Source organism: Haemaphysalis longicornis, unplaced genomic scaffold (assembly GCF_048455015.1).
Source record: "Haemaphysalis longicornis isolate Haplotype H1 unplaced genomic scaffold, Haemaphysalis longicornis Haplotype H1 scaffold_7, whole genome shotgun sequence".
NCBI lineage: Eukaryota > Metazoa > Arthropoda > Arachnida > Ixodida > Ixodidae > Haemaphysalis > Haemaphysalis longicornis.
In genome coordinates this window covers 188,890,754-188,916,654 of record NW_027526422.1, presented here as the reverse complement: position 1 = coordinate 188,916,654, position 25,901 = coordinate 188,890,754, and the positions used below count along the sequence as shown (strand labels likewise).

General features: G+C 45.9%; 1 protein-coding gene and 1 long non-coding RNA gene across 3 annotated transcripts in view; one reads left to right on the top strand and one right to left on the bottom strand.

Moving 5' to 3' along the window:
* Positions 1–7,340, bottom strand: part of LOC144147333 (nitric oxide synthase-like protein) — a 544,108-nt gene extending 536,768 nt beyond the window's left edge. Inside the window, exon 1 of one of the 2 annotated variants that reach the window (XM_077679449.1) lies at positions 6,908–7,340. In XM_077679449.1, coding sequence (XP_077535575.1) covers positions 6,908–7,296 — 389 coding nt within the window. In that variant the 5' untranslated portion in view covers positions 7,297–7,340. The remainder of the gene's footprint in view (positions 1–6,907) is intronic. The other variant, XM_077679450.1, reaches the window with a different exon arrangement.
* Positions 7,341–11,861: 4,521 nt separating this feature from the next.
* On the top strand, positions 11,862–17,324 carry LOC144147330 (uncharacterized). The gene is made up of 3 exons (XR_013317888.1): positions 11,862–12,224; positions 14,666–14,750; positions 17,205–17,324. It is a non-coding gene; the product is annotated as an uncharacterized LOC144147330 (long non-coding RNA).
* Positions 17,325–25,901: the final 8,577 nt, after the last annotated feature.

The window sequence follows — 25,901 nt, the reverse complement described above, 5'->3', positions numbered from 1 at the left end:
TCCCTCAGGCTCTTGAAGCAAGAATAGCTATCTTTTGGTGGCATGCCAGGAAGAATGGAATGCAGATACTCTTGCGCAACCAAGGAACGAGTGTTTCTTCGTTTTGTTTCAGGAAGGCCGGCGCGGTTACTGCAAGCCGCTTTCTTCTCACATGGTAGCCCAAATGGTATACTGTTCCGAAATAAAAAAAAGACCCTTCAGAATCAACTCGTTCTGTGTATATTTGAGTATTTGATTTATATTTCTTGGCAAAACCAAGGGGAGGCTGAGACTAAAGGCGGAGGTGGCCTGACAGAGGCCTCAGCCACCCGTTTAAAGTGTACGTAATAACAGGGCTGTTCGACGCAATAGACGCAATAACAGCTGGGCACCTCAATAGCAACTACCGCTTAAAAATATGGCAAACTAAATAGAAGGTAAGAAAAGGAGGAACTGTCACTTTCCTTTTTCAAAACTCTATGCGCGAGCTGTACTCTGGCACGGTAACCAAACATAAACGCACACAGAAAAACATCCTAGGCCAAGTTTTACGCAATGGGTACAACAGGGCTTTTTGTCTCGAAGACGAAATCCCCGACGAACAAGTGCTGGGCGCGCATACAAGAGCAACCGGATGCCTTAAAGAATAACAGGGCCACGAGTCGCTGCGCCTCGAGGCGTATACAATCGCGACGCCTGCCCCTTCTCAAGTCCCGCTTACCGGCACTGTGTACAAACGAAGTAAAGCCTACTTGAGTACACGCGTCTTTTTAGCTTTTAAACAGACAGAGACGCTCGTGCGGGATTATGTCAGTGCAAAAGAGAAAGATTTTGTGACGCGTCGATTTCTTTTCTCTGTTATGTGGCGCAATAGGCTCGAGTTATGTTTTATTTTGTACATTCTCCGACGACGCGACGGAAGATATCACGCCTGCGTGAACCAAGCGCTTTCCGTTCACATTTCGAAGCACCTCTGAGGGCAGGGGTGAGCGGGGAAGGACCTCGAGACGCCATGGCGCAAGAGATGACACGCCAAGCGCTACTGTTGCGCCATGGTGTACAGCGGGTTTTTACTATAGCCTAAAAACCATACTGTACCAAAGCCCCCCAAAAAGCGGGCTTGGCGCCACTTTTCTACGTACACACAATCGCACAAGAAAACTGTGCGCAGATATATGGGTTACTGAACTTCGCATTTTTTGGTACCCATGTCAAGAAGGAATTTAGAGTTCTGAAAACGTTAGGAAGATTTATTTATTGCTTTCGACTGTAGTGAAACTGTACTGCGAATTCTGCAAAAAAGAAAAAAAAGTCAAGGCACGTGCATTCCTCCATACGCGACAACGCTGAACAAAACAACGCCTACAAGAATCGACCATTGAATTCAGCAGCAACCACAACACACATTCACACATCAGCGCGATGCAGGGAATTTATGAGCGGAGTAAGTAAAGTGAATTGGTATACCTGGGGCGATGTTTATTACAAGGAGTGACACAAAATGACAGATGCAGCAGAAACCAGGGCGAGGATGACCATTCGTAGTTTTGTGCCCTTATGAAGTGTTTGCAGATCAGGACGCGTTACGCGTATGCACCAGTGAAACATCGCTAGTCTACTGCGGGGGCCTTTATATACAAACATAGCCACAATATTGTAAGCCCAACTGAACCAACCACACCTAATCATTGGTTAAAAAGTAGGGCGGCTCAGCATGAGGTCGTGGGTTTGACCCCGACAGCAAAAGCAGGGATAGAACGGACGGAAAATATGAACAGAACGAGCCCTCGTACCCGTTTTTGACTGTGTTTATCGCTTCGATGGGATCCGCATGGCAGACCGATGCTGGATGATGCGGCTGTTGAAACAGTGAACTTTCTTGGCTAGTTCTTCCCGCTCCCAAGCGTACCAAGTCTGCACGTAAAATTTCGGCTTTGCCATTGCCGTCTATCGTTTAGTTTCTAACAGTGGGAAGCACAAAACGATAAAAACCGTGGAAAATCAGAACACACAACAACGACGCCTTTTCGCGTATCGATATTGTCAGGTTTGGTGTTTGTATCTGTTCATATGATCATGAATGTGTGGTATCTTTGTTATCTAGTTCTATGGAACACTTTCTGGTGGTCCTCGTCTTTACCAACAGGCTCGCGAGCATGAGGCATGCACGCCCAACGTGTGAATATAAATGTTGTTGACTTTTGTTGCTTTGGGCCCCTATCTTAATATTTTGCTCTGCAAATGCATTGTATGGTTAAAAATACGGAGTTAAATGCGTAAGCGTAAACGCCCCAGAATACGCCCGTATAACGAGATGTACTACAAACAAAAATTCAGCAGCGTTACCCTTTAAGTTTTTATCCGCAACAAGTCTTGTTCAAATGTTTCCCAACCAATATAATCGGCGTTCAACTAGTTCTTAAGAGCATATTGAATTCACCACCCGTGATTTCAATAAATGCCCGGCCAGATAAGCTTGACGCACTTTTTACGAAACGAGGCCACCGCAGTAATGTACGGAGGACGGATACTGAAGTTATCGGCATTTACTCCTGAATGCATTGCCACTGAAGGAATAAAAATAATCGTTTTATTATGTGGTTTTGCACTCCCAGACTTAATTAAACACCGGACACCACTTCTAAATCGAGAAGAAATCACACTTTGGTGTTTAAATGTACCTTCTGTGCAGTGCCGAATACCACCAATCTCTTTCACGCAATTTGGTATTGTCCCTTCTCGTCAACTGCCAAGGAACGTGTTAAGTCACTTGGCAGGCCAAGAATTCTGAACAGCGTACGTACAGCCCATTTAAGGAAATCCACGCACAATCTGAAGGCTTAACAACTTTGGTGCCCCAAACTGTTCTACACGACCTTGTGTAGTAAGTGATAGACGCACACCCCACTCTTTCACGTGTTTTGGCATGAAACTGTTCCCTTGTGAACCTCCGGGCAATGCTCCCCCCATAGACGACGAATGCTTATCTGAACACTAGGACAATGTTTGCAACCAGCTGGAACAGAAACTTCAAACAATTACTGGGGCTCCCCAATTATCAGTCTCGCACTCACCATTGAGTTCCCAAACATATATAATGCTGGAAAGCCTATTGTTTCTTGCAAAAAAGGCGGGAATGCGGGATTGCGGTGCTTGGGAAAGTGTGAGATTTGGCGGCGGCATTCGTTTTTCTCAAATGTTTCTATGGCGCGGGAAATCCTGGGACTACCCGCGGACTACCCGTGGTGAATCCGAGACTGTAAATCGGACAGCCCCACCATGTCTTCTAACCTTCATCTGTAGTACGTTTTTTCCAGTCCCATTGTAGCCATATCTCAAATCAGGGTCTCAGGCCTGTTCCCTAAACGAAGGTAAATCATGCAATTATTTTACAACATACGCAAAAGCAACGGGCAGTGCTCAACAATGGCGTTAGTTAGCAATGATAGCTAGTGCTAACTGCGGCGTAATAACTAGAGCAGGTCACGCGTGCTCTGTTGCACAGCGCACCCGGAAGCCGTAGGGCTGCTCGCGGGCCCCGCGGTCTGTGCCTGTCAGCGCCGTTGACACGGAGCTCCCAAGTGTGAATGGCTTGCGAAGAATGGGCAGCATTCACGGCGTGCCGTACACCCCGTCATTCGCGTCCGCGGCCCGAACCGACTTCATAACTGCGTCCTGAATTGCATAAAAGCAGGCATAAGACCTGTTGTTTGCGAGCGCGAGCACCGTCGGGCAAGACCGTAAGCGATGATTAACAGAGCTTTTTGAGCTAGTATATAATTGAAGAAAGATTAGGCATAAAATAATGTAGACTAATTCAAGAAAGATTAATCAGCATCTAACCGTGTAATATGACCAACCAACTCTCCAAAACAGTAGACCTTGCTAAGAAGGACGCCACTTCAGTGATTATCAGGTAGACATTACTGTATAGCCCGAAAGAAAAAAAAAATCAACCATTGTCTGTTATATATTAACAGTAATTTTATAGCCCGAAAGGAAAAAAATCAACCACTGTGTGTTATAGATTAACAGTTGGGCTTCATGCGATATGTATCAGTAAAAACAAACGTGAAGAGACCAAGCCTACCGGATCGCACATTGTTCTTTAATGGAAACAAAAGCCTCAATTCAAGAAAATGTTACCTTGTTGGCACATACGCGTCATTTGAACCAATGGCCGATGAGTGCAGACGTGTATATTATTGGAACGTGTAGTGTTTGTTGGAAAAATAAAAATAAAAGCGGGAATGCGGGGATTGCAGTGCTTTGTATACGGTGTGCGATTTGGCTCTTGGTTCGCACTGTTAAGGCCGAACCCACTCACAAAGATCTGCGTCACAACTTCAACCGCAACGACAATCAGCAATAGCGGCGCGGCTCAGATGGTTTTCATTTGCTCAAAGTAAGATTGTGAAAAAAGTGCGAACAAAGCGAAAAGAAGCAACAAACGCTATTTAAACCGGCGTTTACCCATGGAAGAGTAATGTTGTAGCGCGCTGATGAAAACCGCGTAATTTCTCAGGTCTTGGAGCTTTTGGAGACCTTTCAGTGAGCCGTACGTGCGGCCCTTAAAACAACGAAAGGCGAAGGCAGCGCCGAACGCACTAAATGGGATCGCAGCCGGCTCCCTTCGTGTCAACGCTACGGGTGCCACCAGCCTACCGTTAATTGCACTTTCTCGCAGTGCAGTAAATTTCATGTCGTACGTTAGCCAAACCAACGCGTCCTAAACTTTGCAGCTTCTCCCCAACCGCTTCAACGCTGTAAGAGCTGAAGGATGCAGTTTGCGGTCGGTTGCCGAGCATCTTCACCGAAAAACCTCGAGCGAGCTAGTAGAGTTCAAAATGCTAGATTTGGTAAAAGTTGTGTAACCCGCAGTCCCAATTAGGATGAACGGCCTGTCATCAATTAGTGATTTAAGCGGAACACGAGAACACATCTAAATTAGCTTTTTCCTCATTTTTTTCGTGCACACTGGCATGAGGTTGCTTATGTCGAAATATATGCTTGTTCCTATTTTGCACCCAATTCCGCAGACTGAGAGGCATTTTGGCATATCCGGTAGAGAAGCGATGTAGCCTTCTACGAGACGTCGCCATGGCCCAATAGAACTGACGTTGGCGAAAGCCCGAACCGTTTCACGCGTTTGTATTTCACGCACGAGGCTTTTGTGGAATTGCTTGGTGTGTGTACACGTCAGCGAGCACCTGTAAAACTGAACCTGATAGTGCGATTTGACAACATGTGGTAAGGATTCAGGCGCGAAACATATTAGGAGTAGCGGCGCAGATACCACCAACTCCTATAGGGCATCAGGCCGCAGATCCCGGGCTCTTGACTTTGAGGATTTCGCTCCCGATTCAGGGTCCACGTTCGCGCTCCAGAGTTTGCCCAGTTATTTTGTCTCCCGTGCAATCTATATATTGACTGCACGCAGAAATGAGGGGTGTATACACATACGAATTGAGTAAGGATATTTCGAAAGCCGATGTCACACTGAAATGTAATTATTACCTTGAACACTAGTATTCGCCGATAATTCCTTAAGAGACGTCTGACCGTGGATTGCCGAGAATGAAATTTCTGCGAAGCGCACGAAAATTTGTGTCTACGCAACGACCCTTGCTCGAGGCATGTGGGCTTAAAAAAGGGCTGCATACTAAGGACAACGCTTTAGGGTGGAAACATATACCAAGACTTGAAAGCAAGAGTTCGCAGTCAAAGAGAAACAAGTTTTGAAAGGAGGGGCTCAATATAAAAGGAATTATTAAACTACAGCGAACAGCAGGTGCGCTATCGGAGAGATCAGCGCCGTAAATATCTCAGTTTCATTTTATTGCCTCTTCCATTTCTCTTGAATAGAACGTGTTTCTATACAAGTGCTCCAACGAAAAAGATACAAAATATTAAAAAGTATCAGCATGGGCGGCCCATTCAAGCGGTTCACGCGAAAGCTAGAAGGATAAAATTTACGAAATGCGTGTCTCTGTGATTCTTGCCGTAAAGTTGTTAGAATGCACGCTATGAAAAACTAAAGAAAACGAAAAAAAGGAAAGATGTAGAGGTACGAAGAATGTTGGCTTTTAGGTCTTACAAAAAACGTCTTAACGGCACGATCGACAGCTTCCTCTGAGCAATGTCTGGCGTGTTATGTGCATCGCAAGGGTACACAATAACATAAAACCGGTGACAATAGGCTTGGTCAGTGTAAGGGGTTATTACTAAATCGCAACACGAAAACGAATATGACCAGTCGTTCTCGCCAGATGAAAGTTCGCGCGGAACTTGACGCATTTATCGCGCGCAAATTTCGCTCGTAATACTACTTGGCTTGAAATGTTTCTTGGCTTGACGATGTCGCTTTCAGGCGATACAACGGGGCAAGTGGGTTTCAGAAATAAATATTGCAAAGTTGTTGTCGGCACTAATCCCACGCGATCATTTGCAAACATCCGCCGCTCACGCAGTCTACAACGCCTATTTCTGAAAAAGTCGCAGTCTGTGATGAACACGCGGTGCCAGGAAGTGTCTTTCCAAGGATCGTTTCATGCACCTATTATCTGAGCACTTCAGACCAGTTATCAAAGCAACCGGCACGATTCTACTCCATTCCCGCAATTTAGTGCGTACGGGATGAGTATGACTAGCAAAAACATCGAGGATGGATTAAATGTGCGGGTTCTCATATTTACCGCAAATGCCACAAGGAAGACGAGTGCGCACCCGACCGCCACATTACACTAACAATCGTGGAAGTCACCATAGCATGCGGGCTAATCATTTCCAGCGCTTTCGTAAGAGAGCGCACGAGAATCATCGCTGAGCGCTGAAACACGTGCTTTCCGAGTTTCGGCATCATCAGAACGAAACTTCACTATCGTCACCGTCGCGGAGCTATCAAGGTCCGTGGTCGTCATCGACTCACCCGTGTGCCGAGAAGGCCGACCCGAAGGCGTCCCCGTTGCAGGCCAGCTCCAGCGTGACCGCCGCGTCGTCGGGCACCTGGCCGAGCAGGCAGTTGGCGTGCTCGTAGCCCGTCAGGCACGTGCCGTTCACGCGCAGCACCACGTCTCCGGGCCGGATGAGGCCCGTGCGGTCCGCTTCGCCGCCGGGCACCACAGAATGCACCACGGCGCGCACTCCCGGCGCGTCGCCCACGCCGCACGTGGCCAGCGAGGACCTCCGGGCCCGGGCCGGCGAGCTCATGGGACTACATCGGGGGCTGCCGCCGTACGCGTTGGAAGCAGGCGCCGGGCCCAGCACGAGCCCCAGACCACCCTGGCGACGCTTCACCAGGGACACCGGACGGGACATGGCGAGGGCCGCGCGCAGGAGAGGCCTTCTCCGCGCGCAAAACTTCGGCGCGCCGCTTTTGCGGCCCGCCGGCCGGAGGAGCGGAGGCGGAAGGGGGTCCGGAGTAGAGGAGGAGGGGGAAGAGGAGGAGGAGGAGGAGGGAGCGCGCCGCGTGGTCTGCATTTGAACGTTTCTCCTCCCTGCATTTCTTCTGACCATCTACTACTCTTCTCTGTTTTGGGGATGAAGGGAAGAGGAGGCGGAATAGAGGATGAGAGAGAAAGAGAGGAGGCGCCAATCTCCGAGGCGCCTCCCCAGATCTAGGGAACACTAGGGAACGCGAGAAAACACCGCGTGGGCTGGGACTCCGACTGTCGAAACTCCGGCAGTTGTATTCCGCAGAGTGGCAACGCAATGTTCGTCCTGGAAATTTGGGAGTGGGGAAAACTAATGCAGGTTTGTGAAGTACGTTACGCAATACAACAGATATTTCTGTGTGCGGGATTTCAGCCGCAGGGAAAATTAAAACCACCGAAATTATACGCGGACAGATATAGAACTGGCCACGAAGAATAAAGTAAAATATCGGAGGATATATTCCGGAACGCTGAAGACTTCCGTGTTGCATCATCTCGACTGTCATCCCGATTGTCTGCTGCGCGGGACAGAAAGAATTGCTCAACAATCTAGTCGCTATTTGCGTCATTTCTGCTTGTGATGGTTCTGTTTTTGAAAATGTATAATGCAGTCAGAAAAACGATAAAAAAATTGAACGAGAGAAAAAATAACTCAATTTTAAACACTACAAAAAACTAGTATGCGACTAAAAGAAGATGTGAAGGTTTTGTAACTGAGTCCAGCATTAGACCCTCGCAAGTGATGGGCTGCAGATGGAACGTTAACCAACCCGCAATGCAGAAGAGGTTGTAGAGGACGTGCGGTATAAACAAGCTCGCTGACCGCAAATTCCTCGCAGTGTATTTGTAAATTATATTTTTCCTCCTTTCGCTACTATATAGGTTATGGGAACTCCGTTTTTGTAAGCTGATTGTCAAACATCGCTAGCAACTTTTTCCGGCTGCCTGTCACAAAGCCAGGGCGTCAGACTCCGCCGGGAAGTAGATTTTAAAGTCAGGGCTTTTCCTTTACCAGTTCTACCGCCTGCTAAAATATCACGTTTTAGTCTTTGGACACACAACAATGGGCGATGATGCAAACGCAGCAAAGCAGGCAAAATCAGCATTCAGTTCTCATGTCAAACGAACTGTTTGCACAATTACATTCGCTGTTTTTCTACTCGCGCATTGTGGAGACGTGTAAATGCCACGAAGCACTCGGTATGCTGTCGGCAATGTGACTGCCTGCGACAAGCGCTAGAGAGGCTTTGATCAGGCATTTCGGTAAGCGTTGACCATCTAGCGCGTGTAATATTTATGTCCACAGGATAAATATTTCACAGGAATATTCGATTTCGTTTGCCTAGAAACGACAGCATCGTGACTTACCGCTGCTGCTGCTTTACTAGTAGTCCTGTGATAAAATTTTTGAAATCAACTTAACACGTTGTTTAGGAGCAGAATAAAAAAACAAAGACAAACACGGTTTTTAATTTGTGTTTTCTCAATAGACGCGAAAAGCATAAAATACTCTGCAATCGCAAAACGAGAAAACGAGGAAGAAGAATTTGGAATCAACCTGCTTAATCTGGAATTAATTTGAGATTTTACTGGTATTACATCCCACCCTAACGTAGCCTACATCGACAGCATTTTTTACCATCAGTTTTGAAGTTTTCAGTTTCAGATTACTTTGGGTAACAAACATTACACAAGGCAATCAATCAGCAAAGAGGTCTCTACGGATGACAGTATCCCACTCACAAACGCCTTAATGACTGAAGTTACGAGACAAGTAAAGAGATTAGAGCCCTTTAAAATCGGAAATTCGTACATTATAAGCGTGCCCAGGACGGGAGAGGGAGAGAACATTTTATGTCCAGATGTCGGCTGGAAGAGAGGAGACGTGGAAGGGAGTCAACCGGCTTCCTTCTTAAACGACGACCAAGGGTCCTTGCGTCTCGGCGGCGACCTTGACGATCCAGACGGCGCGAAGCTGGATGTCCGTGTCGGTGCTGAGCAGTGCACTCTGCCACTGGAAACAGACAGTGCCACGTAAGGTGCGCCCAGGTTTTATTTCTATTTCATTTGCAACTTTAGCTGACTGCGACCTCAGGGCAAGAAGAAAGGCCCTGCGCACGGCATCAACTTTACGGTGCTGATGGGATCACAGAGTTGTGGCATCACCACTGCGCTGTGAGAACAAGGTAGACATCAGGTAGAAGAGAGTAGACAATCACAATGTGTCAGTTGAGGTCATTTATTCTGTAGTTGCTTGCAATTGCGACGCCTGGCGCCAGACCCAACCCAACCATTTTTACAATTCACTCACTCACTCACTCACTCACTCACTCACTCACTCACTCGCTCGCTCACTGGTACATTCGAACGATAAAAGAAATCTCTTTCTGTCTGTGATCTCTTCTTGGCGGAAAATGCGCCGTGATACTGGTTATACGGGCAACGAACACCCGTCAAGCTACCGCCCTTATGAAAATGAACTTTTCCTTTCTGTTTACTTTGTGTCTCCTGCATGTTGACTGTGTGGCCTTTCTTTTGACTTTTCCTTTGTGTTACCTCTAGGACATAAACAGGCTGTGTACTTTTTATAGACTGCCGGATAAACAGCCATGATGTTTTACCTTTATATGTACTATGGTAAAGACAAAGTTTAAATTTCTATACGAAGATTTTATTTCGGATGAGAGGTATAAAACTTTAAAAATGACTTGCTTTCTTCTCTTTCTGAGTTCCGCAATGCTATTGCCCATGTGTGTACTCAAGGCAAAATGAAGTCAAAAGACTTTGGCCTGTTTCCCCTGTGTTGCCTCTAGGACAAAGGCTGTAAGATAGAACTTGAATTTGCTGTCTTAATTCTTCTGTGTGCCGTAATCCTGTTGCTTATGTATGTACTGAAGGCAAAATGAAGTCAAAAGACTTTGGCCTGTTTCCCCTGTGTTGCCTCTAGGACAAAGGCTGTAAGATAGAACTTGAATTTGCTGTCTTAATTCTTCTGTGTGCCGTAATCCTGTTGCTTATGTATGTACTGAAGGCAAAATGAAGTCAAAAGACTGACTTATGTCTTTTGTGTTGCCTCTAGGACACTGGGAGGAAGGATAACTATTTGTTGCCTTACATTCTTTTTCTGAAGATTGTGCTTCCTCTAGTAAACATAAAGTCGAGCATGTAAGCCTTAATTATACTCGAAAGGTTAAGTTTTTTGGCTTGGCTAGAGATGGTAAGAAACAATGCCGATGGTTTGTGGAAATTCTGCAGCACTGTATACGTTATTTCGTGCTAGTGAGGTCTGATAAATTCGCAGAATTAATATTACCAACTGGTACGTTTGTATGAAACAGTGGCGTAAGAAGGATACATATTGAACGAGGCTGTTCGAAGTGCCTCGTCCCTCCCATTACGAAAACGAAAAAAAAGTGGGAGGGAGAAGAATATACAGACCAGAAAAAGTAAAAAGAACACAAAAAGCCGAATAGAAAACGAAGCAATGAAAACAAAAACAACCTAAAAAGTGGCTTCCGATTGTCCTAGTCTGTGCTTTCCTTCAGGGTCGTTGTAAAATGGCTTATCCTTGCAACTAAATGCTGAGCGGTGTACTGTTTTTTGGAGCAGAGCTTGCGGTAGAAATATATTGCGACAGAAAAAAAAGGGACACAGCCAGACGAGAGCAACAAGAGCAACAACAATGTCAAAATATAACCCAAGGCAGAAAAACTTTAATTAAGGCACGGTTAAAAAAAAAAAAAAAAAAGGTCACTGACGAGGTTTCGAACCTCCGCCCTTTGAATCAGTAGGCGAGTACTTAACCTCCAAGCCACCAAAACAGTACACGATTAGGTCGTAAACCTAGGTCTAAATACTTGAGCTCACATAGTCTTGCTAAGCCTCCATTTGAGTGAATTGTTTGCCTGCGTGGATTTGACGCACGGTGCTTTTGTGTGCGTGTGTGCGTGCGTGCGTGCGTGCGTGCGTACGTGAGTGCGTGCGCGCGCGCGCGTGTGTGTGTGTGTGTGTGTGTGTGTGTGTGTGTGTGTGTGTGTGTGTGTGTGTGTGTGTGTGTGTGCGTGCGTATGCGTATGCGCGTGCGCGTGTGTTTGCGTATGTCTGCGGGGAATAATTTTTTTATCCGGCCGTTCTGTTTGTGAAAAGCCCACAAACAGTGAATGGTGAATGCTTGGACGCTGAACAAAACACAAAACAGTCAATCTAGATGTAGATGACGATGATAATAACTTCGTTTGTTAATCCATTTTTATTCGCTTTTGAGTAGCAACAACTTACGACAACAAAAGACGTTGCTCGCATCAAGAAAATATACTGCCATTATATATATGTTTGCTATTATCAACTTTAACAAAATACTATAATGGCGTCTGCCTAGTTTGCTTCAGGGGTGATGATGAAGGAAGAAAGTAACTGCTAAAACTCTATGACTGCTAGATAGCCAACTGTAGTAATAAGTCTAGTCTAGGCTAGCATATATGCAGTCATTGTTATCGGTGCGCAAGAAAAGACGTGGTTTGTTCGTTGTGCGTGGTTTTGGTGGTTTGTTTTCGATTTGCTGGTGTTACGTGAATTACTACGTGCTCCTCCTGCCGTAATATTACGTGTCAGTGCTCTTGTGCCACCTGAAACATCGTGAGTGCTGGCAAAGCGCCTGTGTCGTCGCCGTACTGCGCTGCTGTAGCAAACGCACATCGAGGTCGCCATTTGACAAAATACCTGACAAGTTGTGCGTGCCTACGTGAATCAAGAGTCTCTACTGCAAGTTCCAGTCTGTCGACGCGACGTGTGAAAAATGCTGCGTGTTCTGCCGTAAGTGATTGTTTATCGTGGTGCATGTTAAAATTTTATTACGCGTTGCCGCAGTGCTGTTTTGTTAAACGTGTTGAGTATATTCCTTGGTGTTCGGCTCCCCGCGCTTCTTTTATTGTAAATTACCGGCTGCGTCGGTGCGGTCATAATGAGCTTCCAGGAGCGGCGGCCAGTATGCTGTGTGAGTGATCGACCCCCTTGCCATTGCCGGCAACGAAAACATTATGCTGACGGCCCAGCGGCCGCCGCTTGGCTTGGGTGGATTCGACGCTAAAGCTTGTTGCATGAAAAAAAAAAAAAAAAAAACTGCGTTAATGGTTGTAAAACAAAACGCCCACTCACCGATTTTTTTTTTTTTAAGGAGGCAGTTGACCCACAGTATATTTTTTTACAGGACGTAGGCAGCTTAGCATTGTTCTAACGGGTAGTTTTCGTTTACGGGTAAAGAAATGCAAGGAGGCTGCATTACATTTGTAGTTATAATACGTAAGAGTTGCATATACGTTGAATTTTCAACATTTAAGCATTGCTAGCAACTTTATAAGTAGTACCACATGCACAAGGTCTTTAGGCAGTGAACATTTGACCAGATAATTGTTTAGACGTCGCAGCTTGAAAACATGCTGTTCCAGCCTGCATTGCTGGTGCAGTCACAGGGCAGCTTTCACTGTTTTAATGCAAGAAATTTTTCCACCTTCCTAAGCTCATCCAGCATCGTCATGATCAGACAGAAATTCTTGTGTGGTGTGACATTATTTGTAGCTGGCTTGCATAAATTGTGTTGACCGTAACATGTTGAGCATGGGTTAAACATGTTGATTCTTACAAATATGCATGTGATGGGGATACAATCACGGTGCGAAAAAGATTCAACAGGGCGTGGGCTTGCCACCGTGCTCCTTCACCATCCTGTTTTTTCGTTTCGTCAGCATTTCAACTTGCCTACCCCTTGGAGGTATTGGCACGCTGAGACGTTCACCATGTGCCTCAGAGAGAATTTTAATGGCGCCATGAAGACAAAATACAAGTTTGTGTTATTCGAAAGATTTCGTGTGGTATGGTGCCCCCAGCACTTGTCCAAATGCAAACGATGCTTTATTCACTGAGAAATTCATTAATTTAAGCTAAAATTTTGGTTTTCCCGCTAAATCGTGCATTTTCAGGGTCTGCAATGACATCACAGGAACCGACCGCTCTGCAGCCGATCGGGAAACCTTCTTTACCGTTAGTTAACCGAGATGGTGCCACCATATCGTGGCAAGCCGCTTTCTGCTTTTGTTTTGTTTTTACCGTATTTAAACGTGGCTTATTTTTGTTCAGCGAGAAAATAATCGTTTCGTGAAACATAGTGCTCGCTCCACAAATATGGTCACGTAAGACACCGTTGCTTGTGTCAATCGGCCATTGTTGTCTGAGACAACCCCAAAGCCCCGCAGTCCTGTGCAGCTAAACCAAGCATAGTGCGCGCAGTACCAACAGCAGTACGCATCGGTACTTCTATGCTTACGTGTGCTTTCCTAACCTTTACTGTTGGTCCCACCATTCTTACTACTGTAAAAAGAATGTGCCCTAAATTTAAGCGCAAATGGTTCGTTCGGCAAGCTTATAGCCTCTGCCTAATTCGCGTTTGCTGTTGCCGCCCTCCGCTAACTGCAGAGCTGGCTGGTATGACATAGGTTCTGTTGCAGGAAATGAGCTAGTGGGTCGCATGGCCATTTCCTTTGTTCCTAATTTGTAGCTTATTTGAGTGGAGTTTATGTTAAAAATGGTGTCAGCGTGATTCTAGCAACGGAATCCTTTGAATGAACCAAACTTGTGTTTTCTCTTCATGGCTCCTTTAAAAGCCGTAACCACGTTTCGCACCCTCTGGACCAGAGAATATGCTTGCACAGTGGAATCTGGGCCACAGATTTCTGCCACCTAGGGATATTTAATAGGCTTAGTTTCACATTAATTCAGTGTAAGGATGCTTCTGTTCCTTTAAAGTATGGCTGAAAGCCTTGTAAGGATTGTCATGTATGTACAGTGCTCACGGATTGAAACGCGACACTGCAAGCGCGTGGCCTGCGCTACATGCAGCGCCGCCCGTGGAAGCTAGGTGTTGCATTGTGGTATACCATGAGGATGAGAGTGTTTTGACCATAAGCTTGCTGCTTCCGGTTGCCAATAAGCGGGGCAGCGGTGCGCTGTCAGCGACAGCGGTGCGCTGTCAGCGACAGCGGCGTCCATGGACGGCGCTGCATGTATTGGCAGCCACGCGCTCGCAGTGTTGCGTTTCAATCAGTTAGCACTGTACTTATTTTTTAGCTTGAAAGAACTGAAGGTGCCTTTTTTGCACCTACAAAAAACAAATTCTGTCATGTCCTGTCAGAGCGAGTATTTCACGGCATTATACCGCATATTTACGGCTTGTTTACTACTTGAACTTCCATTTTTTACAGGGCCAGGTGTTTGACATGGAGGATGTACGTTGTGAGCTACCAGAAGAATTGGCTGCCTCCTGTTTCTATCTATCCTGCACGACCTGTAAGTGGAGTTCATTACGGCTCATGAAAATCTCGATTTTGAAGGCTGAGAGAACATGAAAACATAGAAAACCATTGTGGCATTCTTGTGGTACCTTAGTGATATTAAGACATAAGAACATTGCAGAGATGGGGCAAAAACTAAGGAACCGATGAGGGTGAGAAACTTCCTGGTACCTTTCTTATTTTTTTTGTCACATCAGGGCTGCGTCCTTGCTCCATGAATTAATTAATAACGACTTTGTCACCCTTGTTCACTGGTAGTTGCGTGGTGCCCACAGACAGTGTGTGGGGATTTTTCTTCTACCGCCTGTTACAGATGAACTAGATCTTTAGACTTCTACTCAAAAGTCATATTATGGATTACATTACATGAGTGAAACAATTCCATGCACCCAGAAATAGAATTTAGGTGAATTCACTTCAATGCCCTAGATGCAACTTGTGCCTAGCAGTGAAAAGGGTGTATTGCGTGCCTTTTTGCCACTGTGTTTCATGTAGTGTAATGAGTCTCACTGGCCATCGTAGCCCCCCCCCCGAACAGCTATTTACTCTAGCAAATATAATGATGGTCCTAATTGTAGAAGGGTGCCCGCCGCGGTGGCTCAGTGGCTAAGGTGTTGCGCTGCTGAGCACGAGGTCGCGGGTTCGATTCCCGGCCGCGGCGGCTGCTTTTCTGATGGAGGCGAAAAGCAAAAAGGCCTGTGTGTACGATATTTCGGTGCACGATAAAGATCCCCAGGTGGTCAAAATTAATCTGGAGCCCTCCACTACGGCGCACCTCATCGCCTGCGTTGCGTCGGCGCGTTAAACCCTACAATCAATCAATTGTAGAAGGGTACTCAGCAATTGAAGAAAGAGCTGTGGGGGGTTCTGGTTTGTGTATCAGACTTTGTTTGGAATATTGTTATGTAGCCACTGATAATGCAGGGTTTTTGTTAAAATATAGATTATCGGAGCAAACTTGTGCTCCGCAGTAAACATAAAAAACACAAACCTCGAAGGAGTCAGCAAAGGGACGTGCATGGATGAGCGTTGGTGAATTGAATGCTGCAGGGTTTCTTTTGCACTCATTATTTAGATCGAGAACATTTTCAATAAAAAACAGGAAAAGCTAGGATAGGGATCGCAAAGCAACACCCTTTCCATATCAAACAGGACTGCTGGTGCAGCATACAAAGGAAAAAGGGGAAAAAGACGGTTCCCTTAAAAAAGGATAAGATTGCAGGGTGTGGCCAGGTGCTTGTAACAAAATATTTTGTAAACAAATCAAATGGCGTGGTTGGGGGCAATATTATGATGTTTATAGTAGGAAAAACCTGCATTATTTCCGAACAGTATGAATGCTCTGTGTGCAAACATATGCAAAAATGCTTGTGTGTTTTTAGCATTTGAGTGCACGTTACAGAGTAGTCAGCTCAAGTTACTGCGGTAGCTTTCCTCATTGCTGGTAAGCATAAACCCTGAAATTAAATTTGCTGTATTCGACCGCTTTAACCCTTTCACTGTCACTGATGTCCTGGTTTGTCTTCGAATTTCTCCTCCACGGTGTCACTGACATACCGGTGCGTTTTCTGTTGTACGTTGAAAAATTCGTGCCATGGTGCAAAGTTGGCGCACCAGCACTGTTTGTGCTATCTGTCAAATCTTTCTAGTAGCTTGTATTTTCACAAAGTACAGAGCGACCACGCCCAGCTTTCGCTGCTTGGGGGTCACTCCGTGCACTGTACATCTGTTGGGATGAGTGACCACGTGGCACGCGTGCAATGATGGGTGCAAGTGTGCTGTCCACCACGTTTTTCTAGGGTTGTTTTTTATTTCTGTTCCCGTGTCTGCTACCCATCGACACAAGGAAATATAAAAAGTGAGGAGCCAACCTAGAGGTTGGTCAGTTCATGGTGATGTACATTTTGCTTTTTGTAAGCAAGCACAGACAAACAAACTAGACAATGCAAGTGCTGTCTCGTAAACGAAATGCACAATAAAACTGCTGGCTTTATAGGTTCCAAAGAACGCGTAGACACAAGCAACTACTCATGATGATGACTGATCAATGCCTGTCTTAGCATGTTCATGCAATTTTATGTTGCCCCTCCCCCCCCCCCATATTGCTTTGTTCCCACAGGGCTGCTGCAATAATCTCATCTCAAATTTCTTGCGAGGCTGTATAAATGCCCGTCATGAGGAGGCCATGAATCTAAACAGTACTTAGTTCTGGGTTGTGTTGCCTATGTAACAGTATGTCATATTTGATGTTCGTAAGCTCATTAGTTAATTTATGTGGTCTAAATTTTGTGGCTAATTTTGCAACCTAGAAGTTATACCTTCTCTTTCAGGATACTTGGTTCAGTTTTGTATGGGAACACTCCTTTATATTTATAAGCATAACCAGCAAATGTTTGAGACGTGTTTGTTTAAACCCCTTCATATGCGATCAATGCGTTTGTCATTTCAGGTTCAAGCGTGGCAGTGGCTATCCCGTCCTGTGAGGGGTAAAGATGAGGCGACACCTGGTGTGGCAGGCGGCAGCAGCACGTATGGATCCAACCTGAATAAAATAGTCAGGTTTGCAAGAGTCGTGTGATTCATGTGATTTTCGTCAGCTTGCTCTTACAGAAACAGCTGCAGCATGAAACAGTGACTGTGGAGCTGGCTGACATTTTCTACATGCAGCTGGCTGTGGGGCACTGTTATTTGACAGCATGCAAAGGGCACTCAAAAGGTGGAAGCTTGTGGGATACGTAGAGGACGGAAACATAAAGGATTCTTGGAGGACGCAGAAAGTCGGTGGCGAAATTTCAATACAGGGGACACACAAGGGACGAATGCGGTCTGTTGCCTTCAAGACATATAGGGGACACACAAAGGCCGTATGGTGTCTGTGTTGCCTTTGGGAGATAGACTGGACGCATGGAGGACGGAAACACACGGGACACTTGGAGTACGCAGAAAGTCGGTGGCGAAATTCCAACACAGAGGAAACACACAGGACGCACGCAGTCTGTTTCCTTCGGGACGCAGACTGTCTTTTGACTGGACGTAGAAATTTTCATAAGGGCGGTGATAAGCTCATGACCCCGGGCAGCGTTCAGAGCAAATGCCGCTCATAATCAACTGCCGACAGCTGTCTCTCTACAATTAGCCCTTCCTGATGACAGGATTGTTTAAAAAATGCAAAAGCTGCAGTACACCACTCTATCCCCTATAAGTGATCGTTAATGAGTGTCGGTTCAAATAAAGCGATGGAATACGGAGTGACTTGCGATGGTTTATTACAGCGAGTCTCCGGACCCCACTGTGTCTGATGAGTGCGTCGACATAACGCTTACGTTAACCGGTATGCAGTCATCTGTCGCGAGAGGAACCAAGTTCACAGCATTCTACCCGAGTTATCGTTTCGCGGTAATCATAATTACATTCTGCCGCTTTTGGTTTACTCTAGCGACAATACACGCGCTTTTTAATATGTTTTGGAGTAAGTAGGAGGATTAGAACGAGAGTACTACCTCATTACGCCTAATTGTTTGCCGGCATGACTGCAATGGAAGCCATCACGCTCCATCCCACTTCATGTATCTTGAGGGAAAAAAAGGTCGAAGATAATGAACTGCTGCCGGGAGAGAGAAAACGGTTTTTAATGAAACTGGTGAGGCTACTGTTGTACACGCAACCATCTTGCTACGCCCCGTGGATGGGAAAAAAATTGGCTCCAATTCACGCTGTGAAGCTGGTTTGAAAACAAAGTTGTAAGCGACACCCACAACAATTCGACATCACTTGAATTCACACACGTACATTTCCCTGCACTCTACAGACGACATATCCCACTGCATTCATCAAACTTTTTAGGCGGCGAACCAATGTTTTCTGTTAAGTGGGTTTTTGAATTTCTGAGGCCAAATTTTTAGAGCTCATTTCGTACCACCCATGATTATCCTGGCCCTATGCACCACTCATTTCATCCTCTAAGTCATTGTAGTTTATTCGTTTTTATTTTTATTTTTGTATTTTTTTGTTATGCCTAACACAAGTGTTTAACACTTTTTTTGGCGCTCTTTGCCCTTCGGTGGCTTTGCGCCAGGAAACCGGCAATCATTGATTTATTGAATTCGCACACATGACTCTACAAAGAGTGAAACCAGAGATTCTGCCAGCCGTTACCTACGATTCACGCCTGAGAGCGCCCTCCGGCACATCAGCCACTGAATCAAAACCAGCGTCTGTCTTCCCGTCTTCACGTGTGGGCGTAGCTTAGTCGCTAAGGCGACGGGCTCTCGCTCAGCTTGTCTTCGGGCCCAGGTTTTACCTTGGGTTCGCGGGGGTTGCGTCCCGAAAGCAACGTCGGCAGAAAGAAAACGGAGAGGAGCTTTTTTTCCAAGGGTTAGGAAGAGGGCAGGGCACCGCGGCTTCTACGCCATTTCTCTCACTGCTTCCCCTACACTCTTGTTTCATTGTCCCCAACAAAGAGCGCCCCCCCCCTCCACAGCCGCTGAATCAAAACCACCGTCTGTCTCCCCATCTCCACTTGTGGGCGTAGCGTAGTCGCTAAGACGACAGGCTCACGCCCAGGTTGAATCCCTGGCGGTGCCAGTAGCTTTGTTTAGTCTAGTTGGACCCGCCGCGGTAGCTCAGTGGCTAAGGCGCTGTGCTGCTGAGCACAAGGTCGCGGGTTCGATTCCCGGCCGTGGCGGCCAATATTCTGATGGAGGCGAAAAGCAAAAACGCCCGTGTGTACGAGATTTCGTCGCACGATAAAAAGATGCCCAGGTGGTCAAAATTAATCCGGAGCCCTCCACTACGGCGCGCATCATCACCTGCGTTGCGTCGGCGCGTTAAACCCCACAATCAATCAATCAATGTTTAGCCTGATTGGGAGTTCCTTGAGGCGCACACGACGAAACCTTTGGTTGGTAGAGGTAGGAAGCTTTGCTTTTCTGAAAAAGATGAATGGGGCGAATATGATGACGATGATGATGATAGCACTGATGCGAAGGCTTGCGTGCGTTATTCACAAATACTGGTCTAGTTCTGCACTTCGCAGAGAAGTCAGCAGACGTTTTGTTGCTTGTGATGCGCATTTTCGACGTGGACAGTGGACAGTTGACGTGGACAGTTGTAACCTCACAGAGAGCGTGTGGCCCATGTGCCCTGTAGGGGGTGTTCTGGGCGCTGAAAACCACACTGCCGTGGTGCTGAAAGACGTAGACGCTGCTACCATAGCGTATGTGGCTTTATATGACCTTTCAAACACTCCTGCGGTACAACTGAACTCGCGTTTCATATTCGCTTTGGCTTTGTGAGCAGTGTACGACTCAAGTTTAGTGAATAGACTTCTGTATGCTGGCAGTGAAAGCGGCTGACTTTCTCGGGTGTATCAGGAGAACAAGACGTGTCGTCGGCAAGGTTTGGTCATAGGCACCCGATTGTAAGTGAGCAATGGTCGCTGTGTTTCGATGCAGAGAATCTTTAAGAGGCCCCTGACATCGCCCCGTTTTCCCTGGGAAACTGCCTGAAACTGTTTCCAATTCCGTTTGCACGCCTCGACTTTCAGCGCTAGCTAGCGAAGAGACGCCAGTTTTATACCCTCCGGTAAAGGGGCCATCAAGATAAAATAGAAGTTTCGTTTATTAAAAAAAGGCTGTTTTGTCAGGTAGCAGTGACGTTGATTTTATCGCAAACTTGAAACAAGTTACGGAGGTATCAAAATAAAACATGCAAAGGAGTGGCGACTCTCCCTAGCCACGTTCCGACAACTTTTCGATGACGTCACAGAATACTGTTTGTGCGCTTGGCAGCCGTCGACCAGTAGTGCTACAGCACAGCCGCTTGGCCAGCGATGCCAGGCAAAAATCAGATACAGATAATTTGAAACTTCTGTATTGCACTAGTTGCCGGAACACTTAACGCAACTTACCACCACTGATCACACCTGGCCTAGAAAGTGTCTGAGCACAACTTCAAGATACCGACTCAATAAAAACAAACGCGCCGCGTTCTTACCTGATTTAAAGAACACAAATATATTGCGAAGTTTTAATAAGGTATGCGTTGCATGTTAAAAGATCCTTCAACGCACTTCAAAAGTTTTTGAGATGCAAATAACACTGCAGGTAACTTACGCTTATTTGGGATACAGATTTTCGGCCACTGAGAACACCATGGATTAGCGACGTTTTCTGGAATGTTGCATCAAGGCTGAATACGTTCAAGTTGCTTGGGCTCTGCATGCAGTATTCTGCGTCTCCCATCTGTGCAGCTCAGGCGTCCGCTACAGGAGTCAATTGACTCGACAGGTACTTATTGATTGCCTCTTAGCAAGAGTCAGTCCTACAGGCTCAAATTCACAATTACGACTGGACATCGTCTGATGTTCAGTCGTTGCGCTTGCTTTTGGCGGTGAGCGCGACCACGGGCGGCGCTGCGAAGCGCGCCTGCGTGACGTCGGCTTAGGGATTCTCGCAAATGTCGTCTGGTTCATTTGGGTTCGCTCTCCCTGCTGTTTTTTTTTGCGCTCGGTTGACGTCTGATGCTTGTCCGCACCATATTGTGCGAGTGAGTAACTTTTCATCCAAATGATAGACTTCAAATCGCTCAAACTAGCTCAAGGCATGTGTTAAAGTATAGTTTTGGATGCCGCTACGGAAGAAACATTGCCGGAATCGCCCCATTCCTTGCGAAGCCGGTCCTGTGTGGAGCGCGAAGAGTAGGAGCTAGATGCCAGCTTCTGTATTAAGCAACGTTTCGAACAAAGGGAACAGCCAGCTTCTAGTAACCGACAACAGGGAAAATACAAGACCAAAACAAATTTCATGCCTTCGGGGCTGTCGGCTTTGGCAGAGGCTTTCCGGCTTTACGATTCCCGGTAATCCTATGTAACGTAAAACAGTTTTTGCAACCTTGCCGAACGGTCGAAAGTATTGTTTCACATCACTTTGCGTTGTCATGGCATGAAAGTATGCCGAAATGCACTATGGCGCGCAAAAAATGTGGGTTGAGTTCAAAAAAACTTACTGTGTGTACAGGCGCGTGGTTGTTTTGTATCAGGCCTCAAATCAGCATGGATGTTTATTGAGCAAAACGAGTCATGTCTGCGGTCAAGATACAGTAACACTATGTTTGTTCAGACCTGGAGGGTTATTTCGGTATACATTTCCAACACCCATGTCTTCCGAATATTCAGATATGTGTAATAGGAGAACTGCCCCCAAGAGGAGGAGGAGCATAAGGAGGAAGAGAAAACTTTATTGAACAGTAAAATCGAGCTGATTAGTGGGCCGGGTCTACAGTCCCAGGCAAGCAATTTTCTTCAATTCATAGAACGCCATACCGAGAAGACCAGGATTAGTTATTTACGCCTGGAAGGATTGGAAAACAACGAAGAGCTGCTTGGAAATATTCATCGGTTTCAATTCTTGTAATATATGCCCCTATATTATTCACTGCGTTAGTTAGCGAGTATATCAAGGCTTCAACACCGTAATCATGTCATAATTGTTCGGGTCGAGGGTGAAGTCGTGATGATAACGATGGTTACGATAGAAATTCGCAGCACAAAAGCCGCCTTCGAGTACTCTGGACAAAGTTGTCTGGGGCGCGATCGCGGTGGCGTAGCACAAACCTTCTCATTGTATTTGCATGTAAATAAACAACTCACGCTGCGGATATGCACCTTCTTGCACGCAGCCATAACGAAAGCCAATTTGTGAAGGGAATGTATCTAGGGAAGCCTCCCAAAAATCCCCAAACCTACTAATGAGATGTTTGTGATGGTGCAGAAAAATAATGGGTTGGGCACAGAAAAAAATAAACGTTTATCTGATACAAGTCAGCAACAACGAAAGAAATAGAATACAGCCGCTTTATTTCCTGCTGTACGATATGCGTGCAGGCCCCCCTGCTTGGTACATAGCATTAGACTGCTGAGTCTTCATAAGAGCATCTCAAAAATACTGTAGGGAAGCCTACGCATTTTGAATAGTTATCGAGGAGCTCTGAGCGCTGAACTTTCCGAATAAGCTAGAAAGGACGAGTTACACAGGATCTTCTGACCGATGCTCTGAAAAAGTTCTCTCTCTCCTCGTGTGTATCGAACTTCTGGGGGACACAGCTTGAAATTATTTAGATGTGTCAGAAGCTGGTAAAAATAACTGAATTACTAGAAATACGCTTTTTAATGCACTAAAGCACCTGAGCGGGCGATTTCTAGCACAAGCGCAGCTGCCCCTCACAGGCGGAGTGCAGCAGACGACAGCGGCTCGAGTCCCTAAGCCGACGTCACAGCCAGGGGGCGCTACTCGAACATCTCATCGCTAATAGTTATTGCTACGGTGCGTGTAGGCGTACTCTGCGCGTTTCAGTCATTATTGACGGCAAGGGTACGTCCTGCACCGTTTGCTTCATCGCTGAAGCACATGGTCGAAACTTAAACGACAGTGACTTCATCAGAAGTGACCTCGCATTCAGTAGCACCATCGCTGGTTACGTCATTTTTATCATGATGCCACATTCTGTCATGACGTTACGCCGGTATTCAGGTATCACGCCTCACACAAAGGCGTAACCACATGGAGCGATTTTTGCTAGCGATGCGACAAGCGACAAAATCTGGTTTTCGCCGCGACCGTCCGTCGATAATCTGTCGCAACCAGAGGTCGGCGAACTCACTGATGAGTCCACTCACTCAGAATCATTTTGACTCCAACTCACGCGTGAGTTTGAGTTTGAGTGAGCGCGATGCTAGTGTGGCATGGTGAGTTTGAGCTTGAGTGAGTTTGAGCCGAGTGATCCCGACTGAGTTTGAGTCCGATTGAGTTTGAGTACGCCTGAGACCTAGTGAATTCTGAGTCCATTTTGAGTTCTGAGTACATTTTGAGTTTGAGTCCAATTTGAGTACTGAGTACATTTTGAGTTTGAGTCTATTTTGAGTTCTGAGTACATTTTGAGTTTGAGTCCAATTTGAGTTCTGAGTACATTTTGAGTTTGAGTCCATTTTGAGTTCTGAGTACATTTTGAGTTTGAGTCCAATTTGAGTTCTGAGTACATTTTGAGTTTGAGTCTATTTTGAGTACTGAGTACATTTTGAGTTTGAGTCCATTTTGAGTACTGAGTACATTTTGAGATTGAGTCCATTTTGAGTTCTGAGTACATTTTGAGTTTGAGTCCAATTTGAGTTCTGAGTCCATTTTGAGTTTGAGTCCATTTTTAGTTCTGAGTACATTTTGAGTTTGAGTCCAATTTGAGTTCTGAGTACATGTTGAGTTTGAGTCTATTTTGAGTACTGAGTACATTTTGAGTTTGAGTTCATTTTGAGTACTGAGTACATTTTGAGTTTGAGTCCATTTTGAGTTCTGAGTACATTTTGAGTTTGAGTCCAATTTGAGTTCTGAGTACATTTTGAGTTTGAGTCTATTTTGAGTACTGAGTACATTTTGAGTTTGAGTCCATTTTGAGTTCTGAGTACACTTTGAGTATGAGTCCATTGTCAGTTCTGAGTCCATTTTCAGTTTGAGTACATTTTGAGTTTGAGTACATTTTGAGTTTGAGTACATATTGAGTTTTGAGTACATTTTGAGTTCTGAGTACATATGAGTTTTGAGTCCATTTTGAGTTTGAGTACATATGAGTAGCCTAGCAGGCAGCTACTGCGGGCTCGGAATTCAGGTTACCTGCGGGTACGGCACCAATCACGATCTGCATGATCGGTTGGGAGGGAGGGGGTGTCTGATTTTTTTTAGTTTCTTGTTGAATTTTCATGGCCAAAAGCACTTGCTGTATACCTTATTTTCGCGGCTGGGCGCATGAATGATAATTGACTGGTGAGGTCATAAAAAAGGGTTGTCTTTACTTTTCCTCCTGACGGATCCACTAAAAGCGTGGGAAAGGGTGGTGGGAAAGCACACGGCGGCGCTGGCATGCTGGTTGTTCGCCTGCTACTGTTAACGGCTTGATATACTAGGGGTCACAAAGGAAGAGGTGAGAGCCGGGGGGAAATGGGGGCGGGGGCTGTCCTTTCTGCTGTTTCAAATGAATTAGCTGAATTGACTGGGCAGCGCACCTTAAGACAGAATAATGACCACATTAGATTGGGTGAAAAGGGAAACTGATGAGGCTAAGGCGTGTAAGGTATCAAATGAAAGGTCCGGATTAACGGAATCACGCGGGGTAAATAAAAAAATGCTTCCTGATTCTAGTCATAAGGCAGTCATAATGAGTCATAGATTGGGTTAAAATTCAAAATGACGCTGCGAGGGCATTTCGGGCATCAAATTCAAGGTCTCGATGTGGGGAATCATTCGGGACGAAAATGCGTTATGGATATATCATGACGTAGTCATGGTAAGTCATGATTCGCTTAAAATTCAAGTTCATGACGCTAGGGCGTGTGGCGTATCAAATTAAAGGTCTCGATGAGGGTAATCACGTGCTTCCTGATTATTAATGCCATAGTCAAAATGGGTCATAAATTAGGTTAAAATTCACAATGATGCCACTGGGTGTCCGGGGCATCATATTGAAGGTTCCAATAAGAGAAATCACGTGGGACAAAAAATGTGGTAGGGCTATATCATGAGATAGTCATGGTTAGTCATTGATTGGTTTAACATTCAAATTGATTCCGCTAGGATGTGATGGGTATCAAATTAATGGTCTTGATGAGCGGAATCACGTGGGAGAAATAGAGAGAGAGAAAATATCTTTATTTGTCCTGCAACTTGGACGCTGCCTTACGTCGTGTCGGACTGCCGCTCGTTGTCAGTCACCTACTCATGCAACGCATCCGGTGTAGAGAGCACTTTCGGGGCGCTGACGTTTGAGGGCGTCCAACACCTGCTGGACGGCCATATGTTGAGTTTCGTAGTCCTTGCTCATAGCCGCACTTGTTAGGTGCGGCGGGAACGTCTAGGCTGTACTAGCTTCACTTGGATATACTCTGCAGTCCCACAGGATATGGGCTGCCGTGGCCCTATCCTTCTTGCACAGCACACACACATCATTCGGGAACACCTCTGGGCAAATGTTTTTAGCTAACACCGGAGTCATTAGCGCATTAGTCTGTAGCTGTCTAAACATAACTGCTTCCTGCCTCGTCAGATTAGGGTGGGGTGATGGGAAAGTCTGGCGGTTGGTCCGGTACCATTCTAGAGTGTCCTTG